A 26,603-nucleotide genomic window follows, 5' to 3' on the forward strand; every position below is an offset into this window, starting at 1 on the left:
AAACACTTGCACACAGCACTGTTTCTATAAATGAACTAGCAAACCTTTACAGGGTAATATAATTTTGATTGACAATTCAGATGATCGCAATATAATGCACCCCCGTAGCAGCAGTGTTTTATTGCTTGTGGACATATCTCAGCTGGAATGAAGTGAACATCAATTCTTTCTGGTAGAAGGAGGAAGCCTAGCAGATCCTCATTAGGGAATACTTTATCTTTTCCTGACAAAGATATATGTCCTATGTCTCTATACCACTCCACACCACAATTCTGAGAAAGCTCACTTCATAATCCAAACCACAGTCCTGCATATCTGCTACAATGATGAATGTCATATTGAAGTTAGTATTGATATTTCTTTATGCTGCAATGACATATTCATTTCTACCACTCACTGGTAACTCAATAAGAATACAGAGCTAAATTAAGGGGTTTTATCTGCATTCACTCTGTCTGTCTCTCTCTCTCTCTCTCTCTCTCTGTCTCACATAGGAGCACACATTGTGCTTCACATTCAACACTTTCATGCATTATATCAAAATATTATGTAAGTGGTAGGGTGGTGGGGTGGTGGGGGGCAGACAGTGGTAGTCAAAAGGAAAATCATCTCTCGCCCTCTCTCTGGATCTCTCTCCGGGTTCGATTTGGAGAGAGAATGTCAAACCGAGTCCTAGAAAAAGCGTCTAAATGTTTCATACTGTTTCATCACGGGGAAGAGAGAGGTTTGCTGTGCTGCTGAAGACTCACATGTTCTTCCTCCCACAGTTTGTGTGTGTGTGTGTGTGTGTGTGCGTGCGTGCGTGCGTGCGTGTGTGTGTGTGTGTGTGTGTGTGTGAGTGAGTGTTGCCTGTTTGCTCCCCAGCCCATGCAATAATAAACAGTGAAACTAGATGCATGCTCACAGACACATGTTGGTACACATAGTTTGTGGCTTTGCATTGATTTACCTTCATTCTAATGACTTATCCTTAATCATAAGGTCCAGTCCTTACTGTAATTCTAATGAAAACATTTACTTTGTGCTGAATACAGCTGCAGTTTGCATTTTGTCCACAGATGTGATCTATGATAGACACACATGCAGCAGTATGTTCTCACTCCATCTCTCCTGGCTCAATGAGTGTTAAAGGGTAGTTTTCTGATCTTTGGTGTTGCAGTATTTTTTATGGTTTATGATAAGGACTATTATGCTGTTGCTGAGGATGTTATTCGTAATGTTTTGGTGTATCATGGGGTAGACCATGTCATTTCCATAAGCCCTAAATCACATTTATCCATGTGTTGTGTCACTGTCTGCGTTGCAGTGTACCATTTGGTGTTTTGGGTGTGTATTGAAAACTGTTGCAGGTAATCCTTTTAGCCAGATTTAATATATTCTTTATGGCATGTGTTTTAGAAAATAGGCTACAACTTAAATATAAGCGATGAGGATAAGAATGCTGTGCAGTATCAGCCAAAGCTGATTAAAATGTTTCCTTCGCGCGCTTCCTTCTAAAGAACGTAATGCGGAATCCCTGCTGCCGACGTCCCAAATTGGCTTGCAACTTCTGATTTAAATTCATATAGACAACTACGAGATAATTCGCCCCCTTTTTAGATGAGAACATTATCCAGAAGGACTAAAAATCACACGCGCGTGCACCCACTCGGCATTTCCCCCTTTTTTGTTTTATATTCAAGTCTTTTCGTTGTGGAGATCATCTGTCTTTACACCCCTCAGAGAATTCCTAATATGAATCTCGATCACGTATGAGTGCGTTAAAAGAGTTAAAGAGGGAGAGAGGGGGCGAGAGAGAGAGAGAGAGTGAGAGAGAGTGAAGGAGAGGGGGAAGAGGGGGGAGGCTTTGGACCGTCCACTCTCGCTGTCGGCGATGTAACACACAGAGACAGCATCCACTCGGGACGCGCTGGAAATAATGCTTAGGCTCCTTTATTATTTGTGCGCTACCACAAAAAGCACTCTGGCGTGTGTTCGCCCCAACTAATTGTTGCTTTTTCAGACCAGCATCCCTCCCTGCAGGCTTACAGTAGGCTACATCTCTGCAGCGTCCTTGCAGAGTAGCCTCGGCTGCATTTAGAGGTGCTATCGACAGATCCGGAGACTGGGCTCACATAGCTGGGCTCCTGGACCAGCAGCGGGCGGTCTCATTCATCGATGTGCATGGAGTAAATAATTAGGGGTGGGAGGGGGGGCAGGGGAGAAAGTTAGGATCCGATTTTTTTTTTTCTCCAGCCACGCACGAGGTTGATGCGAAAAGGCGTCAGGAACCCAGAGGATAGGGCTCGTCAGAGGCGGCACTGTTCACCTGGAATACCTACCTGAAGCTCTCCAATGACACGCAGCTGCATCAACTTATCAATACTGTTGCATGTATTCACGGCTGATATGTCGGCCCCTGTGGCCTAGCCCGTAGTAAAAGATCAGTCGCTGTTGAGTCGAAGACCCGAGTGCCATAAACTCGCGGCAGCTGAATTAAACTGTCCCCACCAGAGGATGCTGCCCTGAAGTGCAATGATGGCCGGGACTCGGAGGATTGTTCTGATAAGGATGACATTTGGTTGAAAGACTCGTGGACCGAAACATAAAATCAGCTCTCTCGGTTTATTGTGTTTTTTTGCGCCAAGAAGCTGCACCAAGATCCGATCTCTGCCGAACCACACTCTCGGTTTTCAGACTCGGTTCGGGGAGATGGCCGCGATCGCCAGCTCCCTGATCCGGCAGAAACGCCAGGCGAGGGAGTCGAACAGCGACCGGGTCTCTACTTCGAAACGTCGCCCCAGCCCCAGCAAAGACCCCCGCTCTCTCTGCGAGAGACATTTCTTGGGGGTCTTCAGCAAAGTCCGTTTCTGCAGCGGCAAGAAAAGACCCGTTCGGCGGCGACCAGGTCAGTGCTGTAGATTTTTTTTTTACTGATATGTGTTATGTGTGCGTATGGAAGCGGTTTCCCCCCAAACCCCCCACCCACCCCGCCCCTCTCTGGAGCAGCAGATGCATTATACTGCAGTCGAGGGCTCCAGTCTGAACCGTAGGAGAAGGTAGATTTTCTCCGCGGTGCAAAAAATCCACCTGTTCCATTAGGTCTTCTTGTTGTCTGTCGATCCACCGCACAACACAGCCCTCCCCATATACAGAACAAGAGCAGCATTAATGTATAGGAAATCATCTAAATGCTGTGACGTTACCCCATTAGATATTATTATACTACTCTGATCAGAATAATCAATAACCCTGGAACAAAAGTGATATCCCAGTGAAAGCTTGAGTAAGGTTTGTTCCAACAGCTATATAGTATATTTAAGCATTCGATTTTGCACACTTAATATTTGCACCATCCCCTCCCCTGGCCTCCCTTTCGTACACACATAGCCTACACACACAACTTGAATACACCTAAAAATGCTGCTTTATATTTCCTAATTCAATATGACTGCAGATTATGGTACAGAGGGGAGATAAGTTGCACCGCAGTGCACCAAGCCTCATTTTGAGATTAAATGTTTTAATGGTAAATGTTTATTGCAGAGAGGGAGCTTCACTGCAGTGAAGGGAGGTATAGCTTTAGTGATTAAGAGCTACTGTGGCTGTATTGATAGACATAGGCTCCGTGGCTACTACACTCCACGGTGTAGCCTTCCCCTTTGTGTTCTCCTGGGTCTGCCCTGGTGCACAGATAACAAACCAGCGGTGCAAATCACCCCTCTCCAAATCCAGATACATTTGTCATGTGATGAAGGACAGCCAGGTCCCCTCAGAGTGCTGCAGACAGACTGATGAGGTAGGAGGAAGAATAGACCGACATCCGTTTTCTAAGGCAGAAAGGCAGGACAACGGAGACAGGCACCCACTCAGCCAGACAGACAGAATTAAATCCCTGTCGTAGCACAGCCAGACAAACAGTCCCAGCACCAGTCAGGCCTCCAGACACTGTTGGGCTGGTAGGTAAATCCTTTCAACTGACCCATAGTCTAACCGGCTAGATACACAGCTCAGAGACAGGCAGGCACACATGCTGTGTTTCCTCTAATTGATCATCCTTATTTCCACTGATGCCTTTCCATATATTTGCATATAAACAGCCGATACACTGGAGAATTTATGAATTCTGCCTGTTTAAAAGACTGTTGTTTTTCCTTCTATCCCCCCCTCGTAAGATGCACCCTCGAAACCTCCACAGGTGTCCCATAAGGGCTGCAGGCTAGGTCAGTAGCTCAGCCTCCATCCGTGTGTGCTGTGTTTCTTCTCGTCTCCACCCCATCTCGCGCCCATGTCGACTCCCCCTCGGCCAGGGAGGTGGGGAGGGGGTGGGTTTGGCTTTGGGGAGGGACAGAAAGGGAGGGAGGGGCGGGGGGCTTCAACACCTGTCTGACAGCCGACGACCCTCTCCCTTGCTGATTTCTTCTTCTTTTTTCTTTCATCCCTCCTTCTCTGTGGCTTTCTTTATTTCGTTTTTTTTTTTTTTTCCCGTTAGCTATTAGCCAGTCGTTTGTTGCTCCTCTGTCTCTTTCCTCTCCTTGTCTTTGGCTCTGCCTCCTCTCATTTTGTTTCTGCCTCATTCTCTTTGTCAGTCAACGTCGGATCAGTCTTTATCCTCGCTCCTTGTTCTATGTCTGTAAATATGTGTCCAGTACTACTGTGTAAGTGTAGTAGAGGATAGTTACTGTAGTGTCTATTGGTGTATATGGATATGATGTGTTTCTACCTGTCAGACACTACATCAGAACAGGTGATCATTCACCATTTCATGGTCATGACGCCATTTGTCGACGTACTTAAATGTTTTTGTCCTTCTGTATTGGTATGAAGTAAATTTATTGACGTTGTAATAGCGCATACACACACACAGGATGATCTGCTGTATGTTGCCACTGAAAGACATTTTTCATGCACAAACACATGGCGTGAGCTCTGGAGTTTAGCTGGAAGCCTGTTCATGCCAGCGCACACATGAACACACACACACACGCACATGCACACTCTCTGTTAAATGAATGACTGATGAGCCGTCAGCGATTGCCGGGGTCCACATTCAGGCCTTAATTAATGGAAGTGTAGTTATCACATGTGATTTACTGATGTGAACGCTCCCATGTGCTTTCACACACACACACGCGCACACACACACACACACACAGATGCATTCTCCTCACCCTGCCTGTGATGGATGATGAAGGGCTTGTCCAAGGAATTGATGGCCCCACCCCAGGGGTAGGTGAGTTGGGGACTGATGGTCACGATGATGCACAGTTGAGGTATACCCAGCTTAGTCTTCCAGTGGGCTCTCTTCTCTGCACACCACTTGTCTTCCATATAATAAACAAAGCATATACACCGGTAATTATTGCAGTGATCAGCTTTCAAGTAAAGACTTAATATCTGCTGTTATTGTTGAAGACAGATCTGGCTAAAACTTGGATCTTTTTTTCTCTCCAAGTTTTGAAAATGTTTCTTTCTGCCAAATCATTTGGGGTTTTGTGTGCCTGACTGGACTGCACTGAATTGCATGACCTCCAAGTCCAAGTCTTATGACCTTGGAGGACAGTCAGGCTCACTCATATTGCTTTATTCCAATCACATCATTTATCAGAACACATTGCAAAGCAAGCATTTTCATTTACTGAATGTTTATTTAGGCATATAAAATGAAACCGAGCACCAATTCAATTGTGACAAAATGCACAATTTGTTTCTTTTGCCTGGCAGAGAATAAACAAAGGATTAGTAACATCCAGCATCTGAATTGTCTGATGTAGCTTGTCTCAAAATCTCTGCCATTGCAAAAACAACACGTTACTGTTCAGGTGTATCATTATTCACAGTAAAGCTTACTGTGCTGGTTACATATACATATTCTCTATCTCTTCTTCTGCACTCAAAATGAGTTTCATAAATCTCAAAGCTTTACCTCCCCAGCATGTCAAAAGCCACAACCTAAGTCTTGTTTGCGCTAATGGTGTCACCTGACTCATGCTGCTGCTTTTACACAAAATCAAAAGACCTACGGGACGTTAGACAGACAGAGAAGACCGCACATACGGTTTCCCTCAGAAAAACACTGTTTTTTGGCATTGCCTGAGGCCAAGAGGCTTTCTTTGCCTCGAGCTAATCCTTGTTTCCACCTGCTTCCCTGAAGTGTTGAGTACGTCGAGTAGCACTCTGGCCAGGCGCCAGATGTCACAGCCTCAAAGCTGGAGGTCGGTTCAGGGATATTGCAATGAAAAAAAAACTCTAAAAACTTCAGGTCAGTTTCCTTTAGGTCAAAAAAAGCACTGGAATCATTTTGGGGTGAACCTGTTGCCTTTAAAAACCCAGAATATCTTGGTAAAGAGAGCATTTCATTGAATTTCAGTAATATCAACCCAAAAATGCACAGTTGCTTCATACCAAATAAAGAAACAATTGGCATGTCAGTGTACATTACAAAGCGATTTTAAAAGGGTTTCCAAATGATGAATCATTTTTCTGCACTAGATGCAGTAAGACATTATGAGAAAGTAACAACATTCTCATAGATTTTCCGTCATGGTGTTCTAATTGTAAAGGCCTTCCAGTCAAACCCTATTACCCTATTTTGGCAGTTTGTGATATAACAAATGCTCATTACAGACTGCCCATCATAGTTGTAGTGATATTCATCAGTTGGTAAGAGTTAAATAAAGGACTTAAGTGGTTCTACTGCTGTAAGTTTTTGTTAGCAGGCAACTGCGGAGGCTGGATTGTGTCACAAGAACAATAAAACATTTTCAGTGTTCATTTTTAGAATAGTTAATTATAATTGAGTATTTCATTGATATAGTTAGAGAATCACTTCATAAAGTCATCCAACACTTTTTATAGACTTTAAAATATAAGACTAAATGATGGAAAACACACCAGTAAATGTTTTCAAATGCATTAAGCGATTTAAAGGGTGAAAAGTCTATAATTCTTCTGCTGATACACTCCATCTTCCAAAGCCAACTTGCCTCTTGTAATTAATTAAACACACTGTGCATTTTATGTTATTTGTTTGTAAAACATTTTAGCATTTTAAAAGGCTTGATAAGAACAGCTGCGTGTGTGCAAGGTATTAGCTATTTTGTGTGGTTTTGTCACAATTATGAGAACGTTGCTCTGACATATTCTTGGTGGGGATGGGGCTGTGGCTTGGTCGACGGTTTGTGTGTACGCGTGTGTATCGTGTGTATGTGTGTGCATGTGTGTTTCAGAGCCGCAGCTGAAAGGCATCGTGACACGACTGTTCAGCCAGCAGGGCTTCTACCTGCAGATGCAGCCGGATGGAACCATCGACGGCAGCAAGGACGAGAACAGCGACAACAGTGAGTGGAGCATTATGGAAGTTGCAGCTTCCAGCATAAAACATTTAATGGCAATGAGTCACTTGGTTATATAATATATTAGCATTTACCATTTTATGTGCTGTGCTTTATCATTTTTAATTCTTATATAACTGATGCCAGCCTAAAGCACTCCAAAATTAGAGAAGAAGCCTCTTTGATTTGGATTATCACTACAAACCCCCCACAATTTAAAACTATTCTCCAAATCCTCTTTTATGCATCTGGTTATTCAGTAGTATGCATGAGATATAACTGTCAACTAGTGTTAATTTTTTCAGCCATTTTAAAATTTAGTCTTAGTCTTAGTCCTGTGTCAAATGTCAAAAATCAAAAGTGTTTTAGTCTAGTTTTAGTCATTAACCGTCATTTTAGTCTTTTCTAACTCAGTATAATTTTGATTAGCATTTTGGTCAATCTGCTCTAACCAAAATAGAGATATGATTCGAATGTTAGCTTTGTTCTCATTTTTATTGCAAAGGAGACATTAACTGATCTCAATTCCCAGGTGGTTAGCCTTGATATGCCGTTCGTAGTGTTTTTTCCAAAAATCTTATAACCACATTGCTTGCCGTCTGATATAATTAGGCACTCAGGTTTTTTTGTCCGCCTCACTGTATTTGAAATGGGACAAAATATCTAAGCACCTCTTTCTCCCTAGCATGTTGTGCTGCTCTACAGTACAGTAACGCTTTCCCCGTGCACCAGCCGTCGCCCCGGTCAGCCAGCATTCAAAGCACAGAAAGAAAAAAACACAGCTGAATGAACATTGTTCACTGAATGAAGAAATGAGAAAATATGGCCTGCAATATTTTGTCTCCTCATTACACTGACAAAAAGAGAGATTTTATTAACGTTTTTATTTTATGAATTACATTTTAGTGTCATCATTTTTCGTCAACAATATTGCATGTTAATATAGTCACAGTCAGTATTTAAGGACATTGTCGCTATCTCATGTTGAGGTGAGGGGTGTTTAGTTGTTTGAAACCTGCAACTTCACGTCTAGATGCCACTGAATCCTACACACTTTAAAATTCCTATCCCTAAGTGAAATTAATTCCACTATCTTTGCCCTTGTGTCTCTAAGTAAACCATTTCCCCTGAGTACACGGCATGGTTGTAGGTGTCGCGTTGTTTTGATTGATTCAGCTCTGAAGCATGTGTGATTATCACAGCATAAATTCCTTCCTGGAACCACCAATCGCCTGGAACAACTTTAGCCCCGCAGCTTCACTCATTGTCACAAAGATCCCTCCATGATCCACTTCTTTGCAATATTTCACCACCGATCGACTTTCCACAGTGGATAAATAGTCTCCAGGGTAGAGTCCCCTAAAGCCTACTATCTCACTGGAACAGAAAAGGGGGAAATCAGCAGAGCCTGTAGCGAGTCTTCTAAATTAAAACATATGGGCTTTTGTAACGGTTTCAACAGGAAGTGAAGTATCAAGGAATAGATATATATGTCAATGGAGAATGGTCACCAAAGCAATAATGACGACACTCTCAGTCTGGAGGGCAGCCAGACAGGAAACCAATCTGACCTTTCTTCTCTAAAACATTCTGCCAATCTTAAAGTTAGCCAGAGCCGAAGCAGCTGGACTGCAGCAATGATGTGGTGAAAGGACTGTCTCTTCATGTCACTCATCATTTTATATTTTACAAGTAGATAGATCTTCAGTACTTAGAGCATAAACATAATGCATTTCCTCTGTGCACCTTTAACTCATTGTGTTCGAAAAGGGTTTTGGCTGAAGAAGTTTTTGTTGCATGTGAGGGTTTCCCCACCCTCTAGGTAATCCTCTTGTTAAGCAGTCCCGCTGGCCCTGGGACGGAGGAATGCGGTGAATAATTCAGCCAGAGGAAACTAAAAATACCACCTTCTCCGTTTGTACACGATGAATAATTCCCTGTATGAGATGCCTCGAGCTCAGAGACGGTCCGAAGGAAAACACTGAAAGACAGCAGAAGGGAGCAGGAGGTACAGCAAGGGAAACTGGAAGTGTCCTGAGCAGAAAGAGACAGAAAGAGTGAAAGACAAAGAGAGAGTGATTAAGAGAGACAAAAATGGATGTAGTAGATTTGGTATTCAGGTCTTGCACAGAGCTATTGATTGCCCGGCTGGATTATTAGAATAATATATTACCCCCACCCTTGAACCACACCACCCTCTGACCTGCAGCATCCTCAGCAGCGGCAGATGGAATACAGTAATTTATTTTCAGGGGAGGTTCAGTGGAACTGATGCCATTTTTGGAGCATGATGCCGCCTGCATACTAGGTGTGACCTGAGCCCGGAGTGCGCTTCTTTTGAATTTGACTTGTTTGACCCAAAATATTCAGTAAATCGCGAGAAGTAATAGAATAGAACTGCTTTTACGGTAAGTATTGCTGACAAGAGCTGTGAAACACCATTCAGTTAATTTACACCCATGTTAAAATTTGAGCAATTATTATTTTGATCGGGGGGGGTACGGTGGTACAGTGGTTAGCACTGTCGCCTCACAGCAAGAAGGTTGTGGGTTCAAACCCTGGTTGCGCTGGCCTTTCTGTGTGGAGTTTGCATGTTTCCGTGTCTCCCTGTTGCGTGTCTCCCTGTGTCCGCGTGGGTTCTCTCCGGGTGCTCCGGCTTCCTCCCACCATCCAAAGACATGCAGACTAGGTTAATTGGTGGCACCAAAATTGTCCTTAGGTGTGGATGTGAGTGGTTGTCTGTCCTGCGTGTGGCCTTGCGATGGACTGGCGACCTGTCCAGGGTGTACCCCACTTTTCGCCCGATGTTAGCTGGGATTGGATTAATTTGATCTTCATCAGTTGATTGCCTGCAGTAATTACCTGCACAGACTGAAGGTCTACAAAGATATTGCTATGATATTTATGACACCTGAAATATTAGGCGTTCGCACTCCATCTATCTCTGATGCTCGGGGAAGCACGCTTCACTTTTTTATTAGTTGAAGACCCAGCCACTAATTTCAAGTACTACTACTATCAACTCTGGTGTGGGCAAGGAGTGTCGCCTGAAATTGAATTAAAGACATTATTAAACACACACCTACTGTACTGTATATACACCAGCTCTCCCATCTGTGTATTTGCATTTCTTTCTGGATTTGGAGACGTGTCCTTGGCATTTGAAGTTTGGCTTAGTGTTTCTCTAAACCTTTCCTGCAGGGTCTATTTCCTGCTTTGCCAATATCCCTCACATCAAATGCACTTCCTTTAGCCTACCTGCAGCATTTGCTTATAGCCGATTACTGCTCCACTGGAAGCCGTTTCAAGGATTTTGCTTTATTGGGTTGTTTGAACCACTTTCACTCGCCATTTGATGATATAAGATCGCTGAAAATCCCTTAACTTTGTCCCTGCACCAGCCTATAGCCGCTCTCTTTCCTCTAGACTGTGAGAGATAGGACTGAGGTTATTAAGGGAGGGGAATCGCCTTCAGAATAGTCATCAGGTACTGTAATAGCAGTCAATGCAGATGTAATTATGGAATCCATCAACGGCTGCAGCTGCAAATAGAAGAGACGGACATTTAGAAGGTAGCTGAAAGATAGCTCCTGTCAGTTATGTATACAGAGTAATATTTTGGCAGGCGAATTAGAGCAGGGACGGCAGATCGTAATAATAGCAAAATTGTGTACCAGCATGCTATATTCTGTGTCTCTTTTGCTCTATGACTGCGTATGAGGAGGAGGTGCTCTGGGCTGGAACACACTTGGGTTTTAGTGACTCGTGACAGAACTGTGGACGGTGCCTCTGAGAGACACTCCCAGTCATCGGAGTGGTAAAGGCAGCGGCCATTAAAGGCAAATGGAAAGAGGAGCGAGGGAACAGGCAGAGGGGAAGGAGAGACTTACAACAGAGCATCAGAAACAGAGAAGTGATGAAAAATAGTTTGGGAAGCCCGAGAAAACAAAATTTAAGATGCTAATGGACTCACATTCTGCCTTTACACCCCAAACATCCAGCTCTCAAGGGTATATTTAACTGCAAGAGTGGCCACTGTGTATCAATTGTCCCAGTGGCCTGAGGGCAGAGTCAAACCATTGGCAGGCGAAAGCAGCACGTCGATATTTATTGAGTGAAATTGAATCTGCTCGGAGGACAGACCTGTGTTGGCACGTCTCCTCTCATCCCAGCCAGCTTTATCTGATAGTCCCCATCGCCACTTGCAGAACAATCATCCCAACAATACAGGGAGCCTGCAGAACATTTAGAGTGTCCTCACACCGTCACCAAATCAGAGCCCGTGAAAGTCACAGTGCAGTACACAGACTCAACAGAACTTACCTACAGAGATAACAGTAATGTGTTGAATAAAATTAGACTCATTGTTTACACAAACAATAAGGCCTCTTAGATGATTGGCCAAACATCTTCCATTGACCAAAAAACCTGTTTAATTGTTTCTTACAAACTAATTCTAGATCAGCCTGGATGAACGAAGAATCTTCATAGTCAGTAATTCGTTTTTTATCTGAGTCTGAGGTGTCGTCTGGTTCTACAGGGCTCTACATGTTGTGAAACAAAGCTTATTTATTTCTTTTCAATTATTATAATATGGTGTCATCTGCATGATTTTATTAGACATTAAAGGCCCTGAAAACAAATTTTCTAACCTTAATTAGCGTATTATTGTGATTGATGGGGCCCAACAAGAACACATACAATGTTCTGCCAAAGTCACAACGGTTTTGGGGTATTTCACATGGGAGATTTCTGTCTGGGCTATTTCATCAGTGCTCTTGTCAATGCTTTGAAGTGATCAGGGCTCAGTTGGAAAAAAGTGATGTCGCAAATGTCCATGCACCAATCAGTACTCAGTGATGAATATATGAAAGTGTGATGAAAGCTGTGGGGTTCGCCACTGTCGCACCAAATCTGATCAAACCCCATCAACGCAGTCCTGATGAAGCAGATTAGCGTTTTTATTGAGCTCTAACTTTCACAGTTAATTGTTAAGTGATGGATATTTAATTTTACAGGGAAATACTTTTTTTATTTAAAACCAGGGGCTTTATGATTGGCGCTTTTACGGCTGTTCCTCTGTCTGTATTGGCTCGCTAATGCCAGTTACGTTCAGAACCAGAGCTGTTGCATACAAAGTCACATAAAAAGTAGTAACTGTATTCCGTTACAGTGCAGAAAAAATAGACGTAATCAGATTACAGGTACATTTTGTAAAATCGGGGGTTACTCATAGGGATTACTTTAAGCAGAAAGTTTCCATGAAATGTATGTTTACGCCCCCAACTCGTCATGCAGACTCCGTGCAGACTGGTTTCAGCTCTCAGTGAGTGAACACGACAGCTGGACCAGGGCCGAGCACAGCCTCCAAGACTGACAGAGGCCAGTTTGACCACTGGGAATACAGTACCGAGGTGGTTTTCTTGTGGGGTTTGGCTGTTGGCACCCTGGGGCTGACTAAGCTAATAGAACTGCTAGCAGCACAGCTAACCGACCGAGCTAACCAGGAAGATAAGTTAGACTACAAGTCAGCGGTTTAGCAAAAAGTAAAGCTGTTGATCAGAAAGCTCTGTGTAAGTCATCTCAGTATGGATCCCCTGTTGTCTTTGAGGCTGTGTTCGGTCCTGTTCATGCTGTGCTACGGTTCCCAATCAGGCGCCACAACCCGCAATCACCGGTTTCTAATATTTCTCCATAAAATATGATCCAGTTTCACCAAAATCAGTGAAAAAATATGTGTTTTTGTACAGTAATCAGTGGGGCCCGGCCCCAGAAACACTATGCTTCAGCAGCATAATTTTGGGAAATCTTTTCAATAAGTGCAGAATGAGTCATCAACATTTTAAAATACTTTTAAATATCATCAATACCTACAAATATCTACACATTTTCTGTCATTGACTGGCCAGATACTGCCATAGTCGTGATATGGTGCAAAGCACATCATATAAAAACATTTAAACATGGATTTTAATTTCATGGGAATGGAGGATTTTGTATATTTCTCAAAAAATACACTGAGCAGACAACACATCATTGATACTTCTCGTCGTACATTTTTTAACAAGTAATTAGTAATTGTACCGTATTACATTTTTAAAGTAATCCTCCCAACTGTGCATGAATGTAAGTTAGTGTGAAATTTTGCAAAAGCTACGTCATATGTTGTCTGATTGGTTGAGGGCATTTTTATTCAGCTAGCTGGGTAGCTGTTGACGCGAAACAATGATGCTCGTTGGATGCTCTGCCATCTGTTTTTTTCAGTTCATCACTTTCGTTATCTGTCACCGGAAAGTTTTGGATTTCTGCTTAAACGTTAATGCTTCATTGTCACACTGAGGTGCGTCAGTGTCCCCATTGTCCATGTCCTGTGCTGTTGACTTTAATGCTGACAGATAGCCAAAGAACAGATCAGAGAGGCTGTCGTGTCCACACGAGTTAAGTGAAAACTCAATTGTCCTATTCTGTCCTTTCTGTCTGATGTCTCTCTTTTGTCTCTGCCTCCTTGTATCTGTCTGTCTGACCCTCTCTCCCTATCTCTGCTCTGCTCCGCAGCCCTGTTTAATCTTATTCCTGTGGGTCTCAGAGTGGTGGCCATCCAGGGAGTCAAGAGTGGTTTCTACATCGCCATGAATGGCGAGGGCATGCTCTACAGCTCGGTAAGATCCAACCCCTTGCACCAGTCGCGCTGTTAGGTTGTGCACGTGTGTGTTAGCAGCATGTGTATTTGTTAATTTACACGTGTTGTGTTTTGCTCAATTTGTTGTCTCTTTTAATATCCCATTGCAGCAAACACTCAGCCCTTCCAAACCCTTTCATCTCTGCTCTATTCGAGAGCTCTTCAGATGTGCCTTTGTGTTGCTGTGCAGCACTTATTTCCCCCCGTTTGTTGTTGAAGCAGCACTGCACATGTTTTACATTTAATTTGACATCAACTGCACTGCTCAGCCTTTTTTAAAAATTGCTTCTTCTTCTTTTATGGGCTACTAATGGAGAGACATTCCACTAAATTTCATTGTCTTTTGATGTGGATGGTTTTGCTTTGTTCAACTTTAATCCTGATTTCTATTCAGGATTCTTGCTGTCACGAAACGATACTACACTGGAAAAAATATCCTTTTTAGATTAATTCATACTAAGCTGTGAAACGCTTCGACTTGTTTCTGATCAAAGTCTCTTATCAGGCATTTGAACAAAGTGTCATTTCTCTTACTAGCTGAACGTACAGCATGATTATAAAAGTCCTGCAGTTGCCTTGAAAAAGAAGTGGTATTATCTCACCACATTAGAGATACTCCTTCGAGTAAAAAAAAAACACTCAGTGGGGGAGTAAATATTACGAAGACGGATATTTTATTTCCAGTGTAAGATATAAGAAGCATATGGGCTAGTGTGGGCAGCAGATGCACGGATGTCGATGGACACACAGCCACAGATGTCAGTTGGAGGAAAAATTAAGTCGTAGCTGCTTTGCATTGAGGATGAAGACATTCTTCCGGAGCATGTTTGTGGAAATGAGTTACAGTGGGAGAGAGTGTGTGTGTGTGTGTGTGTGTGTGTGTGTGAGAGAGAGAGATGGGGTGGGTGCATATGCAAAGATATGAAGACAGGAAGATATCCCTAGTTGGCATGGTTATATAACCTCCAGTCTCATGGTTCTTAATCCAGTTGAAGAAAGTGTTACAGAAGAAAGGATGTGAAGGATGCGTTACCCACAAACCTCTGCTGAGGGACGTTTGTGATGGCGGCCAGACAGCTATGATAAATGAGCACAAACTGCCCAATAAACCTTTTCTTTCTCAAAATACAAATCCTTGAAGGAGACGGTGAAGCTAGGGTCTGTCATATTGCAGCTTTCATTTATTGATAAGGGAACTGCTTTACTGCGAGAAAGACAGGAGAACATTTGGAAATAGACTAGACAAATGGCGTGCATGCTGCATTTTTTTTTTAAATGTGCAAAGTCTAGTAAATTTGGTGCCATTATTTCAGAAGAACAAGCATTCTCGCTCAGTACAACTTGAGCACAACTCAGTGACTCGACAGATGTATGAGCACTCATAAGTTCAGAGAAGGACGTACAATAAATGCACAGGCTGTTATGACTCACCCAGGTAGACGGATTCATTCATAACTAAAGCCTCATAAACAAGCGCACAATCCACAGCCCTACTACGAGGCTTAAAATAACCCTCCACCCACCTATCGACGTCTAAATAAAGTTTGATAGTGTCCAGACAGAAATCTTATAATTTCTTAAATTAATGCCTATTTGCGTCATTGATCATTTTGATCACTGTAAACTACTAGTGATTCAGAACGTCAGTGTCAAACAGCAGCTTTCAGCTCAACAAACAAGACTCTCTGTTTACCATTTTAATCATCATTTTTATAGGCGTGGGAACACATTTTTGACCTTTCTATCACCGGGAGAGGGGGTGTCTGTTTTTCTGCAGTAACATTTGAAAGGCCATTTTAATTAAAGCCACGAAGTGAATGCAGTTCATGGCCATATGGAGGAGGTTTGGTATCTCAGATGTGAAGCATGGGAAATTAGCATGCATTGGCAGGCTGGATCACAGGCAGACTTGTAAGTCTTGGAGAGCCACAGAGTGCTCATAAAGAGGCTAAATTAACATGCAAACCACTGGGTCAAAGCACACATAGCCTCTGTTTTTCTCTCTTATTCCCATTATTTCCAAACACAGGTTATAAATGTGATAAACAGTGTGAGAACTACTGAAGCATTTCAAGAGGAATATAAAAAAATTCTATTCTTTATTCACACTTTTATGAGTGCTCTCATGGTGCAATCAGAGCTATAAAAGAGGTCCTTCACTTTCATTTCTCATTCTTGCTCACATTTACTTTTATTATTATTTGCCCAAGACTTTATCCTCTTCTCCCATCTCCCTCTCTTATTCGCTCTTGCTTTCCTCCCTCTTCTTCAAGGTCTCCATTACACTCTTTTGCGTCTTCAAGCTATAAAGTTTTTCACTGCTTACTTTGTTGCCTTGTTTTGTCTTCCTAACATCTGAGAGCAGAGATGCACGCCGCCCTCCTGGGAGACAATTACTGAGGGATATCCTCCTACGTCTAACACTCTCTGGTTTTCCTTTTTCTCTCCGTGCTTTTTTGCACTTGTCTTGTTAGTGAGGGAATGCGACAAGCTTTATCTTCTGTATGTTTGCGATGACTGTGAGACACTTTTGGAAGCCTCTATCTTTAGTCTTTCACATAGGTGTCAGGTATTTAGCCATTTTTTAGTGGTCAGTTTACTATTACTGTTGAGCAGTTAAGTGGAGCTGATGTAGCCATGGGTGAGCAGGGTGAAAACGCTTGTGTGGAGTGTTTAGCAATGAAGTGCGTGGGGGCTGAACATCTACAATGAAGAGCTCCCTTCCATTATTTATAACACTTCCCAATATGACCTAGTTTGCTGCATGGCAGGAACCACTGTTCTCTCTCCTTCTATCTATCTAACTAATCTATCTCTGCATGAGAAACATCCTCACAAACAGTCCACAGCTGCACTCACAGGGGCCTCCCAACGGTTCTTACTCTTGCTTTCAATTGGCTACTAATTTTACTGCTTCTCATTTAGAAATCTAGTGTGTCGCAGTAAAACCTTCACTGAAGGCCCCGAGGGACGAGTGAGAGAGACAGAGATGGTGCGGAAGGTCAGGGAGAGCTTCAGATTCAAAAAGCTGTGGGTGGGGCTGCATTAGGGCTGCAGCTAATTCTTTTTGTTTTCAGTGTACTGCTTACTATTTAGTCTATAAAGTGTCAGAAAATTGTTAAAATGCCCGTTTCCAAAGCCTAAGCTTACATCTTCATGGTGAGATTTTTGGGTGAGAAGCTGCTAAAAGCCAATGTTGGTATTTTTACTTCAAAAATGACCTCAACAACAAATCGACAATCAAAATTGTTTATGGTTCATTTTCTGTCAGTCACCTAAGTGACTGTTGTATTTTAGCAGTAGCATGCACATTATAAAGTTGCATGTACATGTTGCCAGTGCTAATGACAAGTAATGGATTGATTGCTATCTGGAGGATAAAAGAGAAAGTGAAAAGTAAAAAAAGGAGTACAATGGAGAGACTTAATGTTTGGCTAATGAGGGTTTTTTCTCCAGAACAAGAGGAGCATTAGCATATGTTTATGATTTCATTTTAGACATTAACCATCAATGTCCTCTCCGGGGGAAGTTAAGGAAGGACAGAACAGAACCTTGCCCGGAAGTGATCGACTTTGAGACTGAAACAGAGAAAAAGATCAACTCAGAGGGGAGGAGAGGAATAGAAAAAGTGACAAAGTGAGTTTTTCAGTTTAAGTAATGTCTAGACAATATCCGACCTGAATCTCTCCCAGAATAATAATGAGCTCTTCGGGAGTTCCATGGCAGGCCTGGGATTCTCACTGAGATCAAATCTCTCAGATAAACCAGTAGCACAGACCCATATTGAAATGGAGACGCCCCCTCCACATCCTTCCGCATCTTTATCCAAAGCCAAAGGACGTCTTAATGCAGAGCCGGAGAGCTGCCTATACTCCTCAGATGTATCTGATTTGGATTCAGGATGCGTTCAACCCAGTTCTCTTGGCAACCCAGTTTCATATCCATTATATCTTGCTTTGTGTTTCATTTTACATTTCCCTACACCTGCACCCCCACCTTACTCAATCTCCACAATGCACACACACACACACACACACTTGAATGTACTGTTTCATCTGGGATTTTTCTGTTGCTGTTTTTTTATTATGTCTGATGTATCTGATCACAGCCGGATACCTTTGTTGCACCCCATACCACTCTTTCTTTCCGCATTTTGAATTTACATTCAGTGTTTCTCACCAAGTACCTGTAGAATCACATTTGTGTATTTAAAGTAACTGTTTGTGAATTCAGCCGGCAATGTTTGATAAAAATGTATGTTTAATTTTTGTGCGCTAAAACTGCTTAAACATTTATATTCTGTCCCTGGTATCATGGTGTTTGTTCACCGGCTCTCGGGTGGACCTCTGTGTTTGTTTATCTTTAGCTACCTACTGAGACCGCTAATGGTGGCAAGTGAGCAGTCTCACGAGCCCGGTTTCACCAACAAGTCCTTCGCCTTTCTCCTTCAGATCACCACAGAATATAAATAGGTGTCCTTGTAATCAGTTTACTATCACTAAGCACAGCCCGGAAATGTGACACGCCTGTATTTTCATTTTCCTTGTTTTGCCGCGGTAACAACTTTGGCTGATTATGTATTCCTGGCAGAGGATACGACGGGGCAAACCTGTTGGCATGCATTCTAATGCATGGCAGCATGTGTGTTGCATTGAGTTTGTCCATTTGCCGAATGTGTACTTCAGATTCCTTCCCTGTGTGGTTCTGTGGTTCATGCATGTCCATTAGGGAGACCTCATTAATCACGAGAGACTCCGACTCCGTCTCTTCACCGCATATTTCCACTCAGTCATCCACAAACAAGGCACTCTGTCAAAGACTTCAAAGTCACTTACATTCCACCCTATCATTCCCAAGCCACAGCCAGGGTGCTTTCTAAACTGCTCCAAGCCATTGCACAGACAGTAACAGAGTGTTGTCCTTGTGGACAAATTTAGAGGGGATTCTACAGCATGTCAGCAAAGCAAAGTGGCTGATTGTGAAGGGTAGGACAGTACAGCACACTTGTGTTTGTGTGTGCGTGTTCGGCCTGATTTGGGCTCCCAATAGATGAAGATGGGAAAAGGCCTGCTGGTGTGTAATTTATCACTGTCTGCCCCCTATCCACTCAAACACATATGTTCACACAAACACACACGCAGCCAGACAGACGCGACATGACCCCCAGTGCCCCAACTGAGAGAGGAGATGTCTGCTGTTTGACAGTGTGTCAGCAGGCACAGATAAACTCAGCCGCCAGCTCTCCACAGAGCTTGTCCTCCCACCTGCTGACCAGCGAGACGTTTCCACACCGCCGACCATGTGACCTCACCTTCCCCGAGTCCTTTACATAGCCTGCTATGCACCGCTGTGTCTTAAAATGGATGGTCATAAAAGCTGCAACTAGTTTTGCTTAACTGTGGCTTGCAATGCGAGCTACACACACAGATACACATACTCTTCAAACAGCATTAAGGGTTTAAAGCTGCACTATTTAATATTTTTAGGTAAATAATGGATCAAATTACTATCTGTAATGTAAAAGGTGCTGCTGATGTGACAAACTCACAGAAAATTACCACCAAACTCTGTGGTCCCCATCAGCTCTATGAGCCTTTAAGTATCTTTCAACCATGACTGTACTGTTTTGATTCATCTCAGTTCTCCTCAACCCTTTATTCAGTCGCAGCGGGCAGCTGCTCTAATAAATAGACTGTACGCAACCTGCCCAGCACAAAATGGCAGACAGACAGAGTTAGCAAATAGCTCATGAAAGTAGTGTTTAGCATGTTTAAGATTTAGTTGGTTCACCAATACAACTGTATTTTTTTTTTTTAAACCTTTATTTATTCAGGAGAGCTTCACTGAGAGGAAGGGTAGGAGTAGTACTTTCTTCTTTCGCTAAATCTTACGCAACTGTGGAGTAGATAATCAGCTTCATGTTTACACCGGCATGCGCATGCCCAGTGTATGTGAACGGCCACAAGATGTGTGTTTTCAGTTGTTTTAATAGAGACGGAGATCAACTCTGATACACAGTTAAAACACAAGGTTGAGTGGAGATCGTTTTTGTTTTAAAAATGTTGTATTGTGGATGTAGCCTTAGAGTTGTTTACTAGAAATGCAGTTCCTTTATAAGGGGCAATTTACCTGAATTACAAAAATACATATTTCCTCACTTACTGCTAATGTCTAATGATGTAGATGAGGTTTAACTTGTCTAGGTTCTGAGATATCTTTTTCTGAGATTTCTGCCTCCAACTCAATACAGTGGAGGTGAAAGTAATTTAGTTTGTGGTGGTTTAAGCACTGGAAAATTACATTAAAAAAAATTTGTTTCAAGCTCAGTGTCAACCTTATTTTGGATAATCCATAGACCACACTGTGAGCAGTTTTTATTTGCACTATTTCCTCAATAGAAAGTAGTGGCTGAAAACTATCCACAATAATAAGTAACAAGCACTACATTTTTCTCCAGGGACAATGTCTTCACATTTTTAACGTAATATTCGTAATGTTTCATGCTTTGAGCATCACAACATAACACACTAAACAAACTAAATTCCTTTCACTTCCATTGTATTAGAGTGGAAGCAAACTCAAAGACTGATACTTCAAAAGCTGGGTGAATAAAATCCAAACTATCGGCAGATAACTGCGAAAATGTTTTTTTAATATATAATTTGGGTGGCCCTGCGATGGATTGGCGACTTGTCCAGGGTGTACCCCGCCTTTCGCCCGATGTCAGCTGGGATTGGCTCCAGCCCCACGCGACCCTGTACGCAGGATAAGCGGTTGACGATGGACGGATGGATGGATAATTTGGTTGAGCCAACTCTGTAATGTATTATTTCTGAGCCTCTCCTCCAAGTATCATTCTTTATCTTTCAGTCTTTTAAAGGCTCTACCACTCTCACACACACACTCTCACACACACACACACACTCTCACACACACACACACACACACACACACACACACACACACACACACACACACACACGGTCACCTCCAGCGGGAAGCAGAATTGAGCTGTCAATCAAATGGACAACCCAAAAAGGGCACAGAACTCTGCAGGAGAAATGAAATGCAGCACCAACACCAAAACACACACACACACACACAGCACAAAGCCTGCCTAACGTGAGATGGCACAATATCCACCAAGCCAGCTGTTCCACATCACTCGCATCTATTTTTGACATGCACGACTTCCCCGCCCTTCAAACTGACTCTCGTTAGTTTCTAATTTAGCCTCTTGCGGTCAGGAAGCATTCAGACGAAGAGGAGAGCAGAGATGAGGGGTAAAGGTGATGAGGTTTGGCATCCACCTTGTCAGCGCACGTTAATCAGCTCACCTGCTTTATTAAGTATAGATTTTGTTTGAAAAAGTAAAGACACACATTTTCCTGCCTATATTTTAAAAGGTCAGTGCCACCATCTTATCTTCATTAAAATTAACAAATTACCCAAATGAATTCCTCGTCAAGGGCATTTTTTCAGTCTGTTGAACTGTCATGGCAATAATTTGGCACCACACTCAGTCCCGACAGTGTATCCAATATCTGGCTCTGCCCATTTTTCCTGTCATCCCACTCCACCTCCTGTGTGTCCCCTTGATATTCTCCTTGACTTGCTGCTTTGATAATGAAGCAGAGAGATAAAAATCTTCAATTGTTCACCATTATTCTAATAAAGCCATCATTCTCATTACTTAGATTCCAAGGATATAAGTGTGTGTGTGTGTGTGTGTGTGTGTGTGTGTGTGGGTGTGTGTGACTACAGTATGTTTACTGACCTTGGCAATATACACATGCTAGTGATGAGAGTCAATATTGGCAGAGTGAAACAGACACAGCTTTCTGTTTTTACTCTCTAATTACACTTTTTTTAACACATTAAAATCATCCATCTGTTTTGTGGCTGGTTAGGTCTGCATGTGTCTTTGATATTTATGTGGGTACAAACAAAATTTTGTGTGTGCGTGTGTGTGCATGCATTGATTCATGGATGCATTAATGTGCGAGCCTACATGCGCATATGGATATCTCTTTTGCAGGAGATGTTCACGCCAGAGTGCAAGTTCAAGGAGTCCGTTTTTGAGAACTACTATGTGATCTACTCGTCCACTGTGTACCGGCAGCAGGAGTCTGGCCGGGCCTGGTTCCTTGGCCTCACCAAGGAGGGACAAGTCATGAAGGGCAACCGAGTCAAGAAGACTAAGCCCTCGTCACACTTTGTGCCCAGGCCTATCGAAGGTATGAGTAATCTATTTTCTTTTTAATGCTTGGTTGAATCCTTTTTGTGCTTATGCCTGTACTTCCCATGTACTATACATTTATAAATTGGGTATAATACTCTGGCAATTACTTTGAAAAGATATCATATTTCCTATCCATTACATCACAATGAAATTCAGTACAAGAAACATTTTGTAGTTGTTGCAGTGTTGCAGCGCATTCTAAGCCACAAGATATTAGAGATTTGACTAAAGCATTATATTCTCAGGCCTAGTTTTCATCAAACCAGTCCCAAAAAACAATCAAGAAGGGTACTGAAAAACTGTTTAATTCTTTACATTTAAAATGTTTTGACAACCATCTACTTTCAGATATTGCAGTAACTTTTAGCGAGAAGGAGAGATATCTAAACAATTATCTTGTAACTGTGCATGTACTGTGATGGATAACCTTTCTGAACCAGGTTTTAATGTCTCTGAAAGTTCCATTATTGAAATTAGTGGAACAGTGGTCGCTCTGAAGATGGGAAAGAATAAACTATTTATGAAAATGGCAATAACTAAATATACTATAGGATTTTTCACTATTTTTTTTTCATGTTCTATGTATTTTATCAGGTTTTATGTACCTTAATCTGTGTGCCCAAATCTCTGTGTGTTCTATGTTCTACTTACCTGCAAGACAAATTTCCTCTCTGAGTTTAAAGGGTTGACAGTAATTTAAAGTATACACATGTGCAGTTAATATGTTAAAAAGCCCTCTGGTACGGTCTTTCTAAATTCTTATATTTACTATGTATAGAAATAAAACTGGAATGAGATATACAGGTATAAAAGGATCTGATGACTTATTAAAGGAATGGTTTAGAAATACCTTTTCACTTTCCAGCTGGGAGGTAGATGAGAATATCCACACTACTCCTTTGTCTGATGGCTAAATATGAAGCTACAACCAGCAGGTGGTTAGCTTAGCATTAGCATAATGACAAGAAATAAGATAGCCTAGCTCTGACCAAGGATAGAAAACAATCCACTTACCTGCACCGGTATCACAGGTTATTTAGTGAGATTTAGGGGTGCTGATAGGTGGAATATCCCCTTTTTAAAGATCCAGGCAAGCTTTCCCCTGTTTTCAGTGTTTACGCTAAGCTAAGCTAAGCTAAGCTAAGCTAAGCTAGGACACTGATCTTCCCATGTAAATCTCAAAAAAAGCCAATTAGCGTATTTCCCAAAAGGTCTAACTTTTTTTAAAAGTCTGCATCTGTTGTTGGTTTTTCAAGTATCAGGCCTAAGAATTTTCTTTTAGAGCATTTCATTAGCAGCTTATTTTTAAATATTGACTCTAACATGTTTCTAATGAGAGCAGTGTTTGATAGATAGTATCATGAAAACCCGTCAAGCAACGTGATAAAAGAACTGCTGACACGGTCCTAATTCCCCATCTTATCCCTTCCAGCCTGGTATAATTGTCCCTCCAGCCTCGCACCTGACCTTGTCCTCTGTCTTCACATCCATCTCTTCAATCTGCTCTCCATTGTCCCCTTTCTGAGCTCCTCCTCTCTTTGTCCTCTCGTCTCCTCTCCTTCCGTCTCTTTCCTCTCTTTACATCCCCACTACAGTTTGTATGTACAGGGAGCCGTCAATGCATGAGATAGAGGACAAGCACCGCTCCAGGAAGAGCTCAGGGACTCCCACCATGAACGGAGGGAAAGCTGTCAATCAGGACTCCACATAGCAGCAGGGGGAGGGGCTTCCAGCAGGGGGGAGTGGCCTCATCCTGACTCAGAGGGAGGGGCCATAGGAAAACTCACCTCCCCCCAAAATACATCCCCTCTGGGAAAAAAAAGAGGGCGTTGCCACGACGTGGAGCTATTACAGTACACCCAAGACATCAAAAACAAAACTGAACTCTTGCCTGTGAAAACCTTTTAGATGAATTAATATGAAACCAGAGGATATATGGAGATATATATGGAGAGAAAAAAAACATTTTCAATCAGGACTTGACCAACATTTTATGCAAAAAAAGAGAAAAAGCTGTGATAAACAAAGGAATGGTGGTCTCTCTTCACACAAATACAAATATCTATCATTTCCAATTTATGCTGTGAAAAACAAGCTTTAATACATGTTAAATTTTCATACATTGATTTCTTTTTTAAATGCTATTGCACTCTCATATGCTTATTGTGTTATTGTCAGTAATAACTAGGACATCATCATCATTACTAATCTGTTGATCCTATCATAATTATTCTGGCTTTTCTTTTTGTTTTTGAGACTAAAGAAAGTATTATTTTTCTTTTCAATTACTCTTGTGTCTCTCATAGTTTAATCCTGAATGCACTGTCATACTACCTGCTCTGGTATGAGGGTAAGACTGAATGTATTTGATAGTTCTCTGTGTTGGACTCCATTGGATACAGAGTGCTTAGGGTGGGATGTAATTTACTCAGGTGTGTACTGTAAGTGTAACTAATGTGACTAATTGGACGGATAGGGCTGTTTGAAATACTCTAATGTGAACTTCCCTATGTTGTTCTGCTGTGACAGAACAGGAATGATACAAGCAATATAATAGAGAGCAGTCTAGCATGTCTCTAAATAACATTCATACCAATCTGACGGCACATCTCTGTGGTCAGTGTGTTCGAAGGCTGACAGAAAGTTGCAGAAGTAAGTAAGTCTGAATCAAAGGAAAACTGTTTTGATATAGCTTCAATATACTCTTAACATTTGCAAGGATTATTAGGTTTTAAATAAAGAGATGTTCATATTTGTCAAAAATGGCAAAGAAACTCTTCTTTGCCATTTTTGACAAATTCTCTCCAACAACTGAGAGCAATATAACGACCAGCATCAGCACTATGAGCCATGGCCAAAAACGGTCACTTCACATTTGCGCCTCAAGAAACACAGACCCCTTTCTCGGCTGTTAGCTAGGATATAACAACAACTCTCAAAATATATCTATATAACAGTATTCAGGCTTTTGAACTATATTGACAAATCATGAAATAATCCTTGATTAAAAAAGCATTCTGCTGTTTTTTCTAAGCAAAAGTAAGGATGAAAGTTGTTTTGGCAGGCCTGGCAGTGAAGATATGTGTTGTCTAGTTTTCAAGTTCTACTATTTCTTTTATTTTTCTTGTGAAAAGATTCAACTCAACACTAGTGGACAGGGTGTCTGACTGTTTAATAATTTACTGACCTGACTTGTTGATATTTTCAATATAATTTCACAATCACTAAGACTTTCCCATCACAATGTAAGCAGAATGTCTCATTGAGGAAACCAGTTCATCTGGATTTAGCCAGGTTCGGTGAGGATGATTTACTATCTCAGTGAGAGTATCTCACTGTTTGTTTTCTCTGACATGGTAATCTGTACAGCGTCCCCCCTTCACCCCCCGGTTTTGTGACCCATGAAATGAGCCATTTGCTGCATTGTGGAGGAAAGCTTCACTATATATAAATCAACATGCTGACAGGGCTGTATAAACAAGGTGAATTGACTGGTACACCGTTCCATTCCTAATCTCCAATTAGTTTGTCTAACTCAGGAAGTCCTACAATTGTTCCGTGAATGGGGCCAGAAATAAAGGCTGGCTGCTCATTGTCCAGCACCCATTGCACAAAGCCTGGCCACTGGTGTGGTGTTTAAGGAGGTCTGGATGGGGTCTGTGGTGTTTTTATCATTACAGGTGGTGTACAGCTAAGCCTAGCCAGGATTCGGAGGTTGTAAAAGGAATTACGGGAGCCGAGATAAAGCATGAACATCGCATGACTGTAAGAGTTGATTGGTTTGATTTTGAGGTGAGAGCTAATAAAAGATTGCTTTAAGTTTGGGGGAATATGTCCAAAACTTTTTTATGCAACGTTTTGATCAGTATTTTAGCGAGAGTTTGTACATGTCTACTATATCTGGTTGAAAATCATATGCTAAATTGGTGGTATGTAGAGTATATAGCACACATTCAGCTGCACAGAGCAAACCGCAGTGTTATATCATCATGGATCTATGAGGGTTTTCCACCTGGGGCCCGGGTCTATAGCTGGTGCAAGTTACCTGCAAGAGCTAACGGTAGATTAGTTCAACTTCCATAGCACCTACAGCATAACAGTGATACATACAGCATATTAGACGTGACACTGGAAGTCAGCAGGCAAGACCAGCATATATAGGTATCTTTTTATAGAGGTTTATATTGGTGCAAATGAAATATACATGGACTTAAAGCAGTGCATGAAATTGGATGTACTTGATGTCAACTGTTGACAGCAGAATGAGAGGATTTAAGAAATGGATGAATAAAGCAAAGAGGTAAAAATAGCTGATGTGGGAGAGCGTAAAGGAGAGCACTTTTTTTGGGGGGGGGGGGGGGGGGGTTTG

At 42.1% G+C, this 26,603-nt stretch overlaps 1 protein-coding gene across 4 annotated transcripts in view; it reads left to right on the forward strand.

Moving 5' to 3' along the window:
- Nucleotides 1–26,584, forward strand: part of fgf12a (fibroblast growth factor 12a) — a 35,208-nt gene extending 8,624 nt beyond the window's left edge. For 2 of the 4 annotated variants that reach the window (XM_046052359.1, XM_046052358.1), the window contains exons 2-5: nucleotides 7,209–7,319; nucleotides 13,869–13,972; nucleotides 22,031–22,229; nucleotides 23,830–26,584. In XM_046052359.1, the coding sequence (XP_045908315.1) occupies nucleotides 7,268–7,319; nucleotides 13,869–13,972; nucleotides 22,031–22,229; nucleotides 23,830–23,945 (471 nt within the window). In that variant the 5' untranslated portion in view covers nucleotides 7,209–7,267 and the 3' untranslated portion in view covers nucleotides 23,946–26,584. Of the gene's footprint in view, nucleotides 1–2,231; nucleotides 2,888–4,154; nucleotides 4,203–7,208; nucleotides 7,320–13,868; nucleotides 13,973–22,030; nucleotides 22,230–23,829 lie in introns of those variants that run through there. The other 2 variants (XM_046052360.1, XM_046052357.1) reach the window with 2 other exon arrangements.
- The last annotated feature ends 19 nt before the right edge of the window (nucleotides 26,585–26,603 follow it).

The sequence above is a fragment of the Micropterus dolomieu genome, linkage group LG06 (assembly GCF_021292245.1).
Source record: "Micropterus dolomieu isolate WLL.071019.BEF.003 ecotype Adirondacks linkage group LG06, ASM2129224v1, whole genome shotgun sequence".
Classification (NCBI taxonomy): Eukaryota; Metazoa; Chordata; class Actinopteri; order Centrarchiformes; family Centrarchidae; genus Micropterus; species Micropterus dolomieu.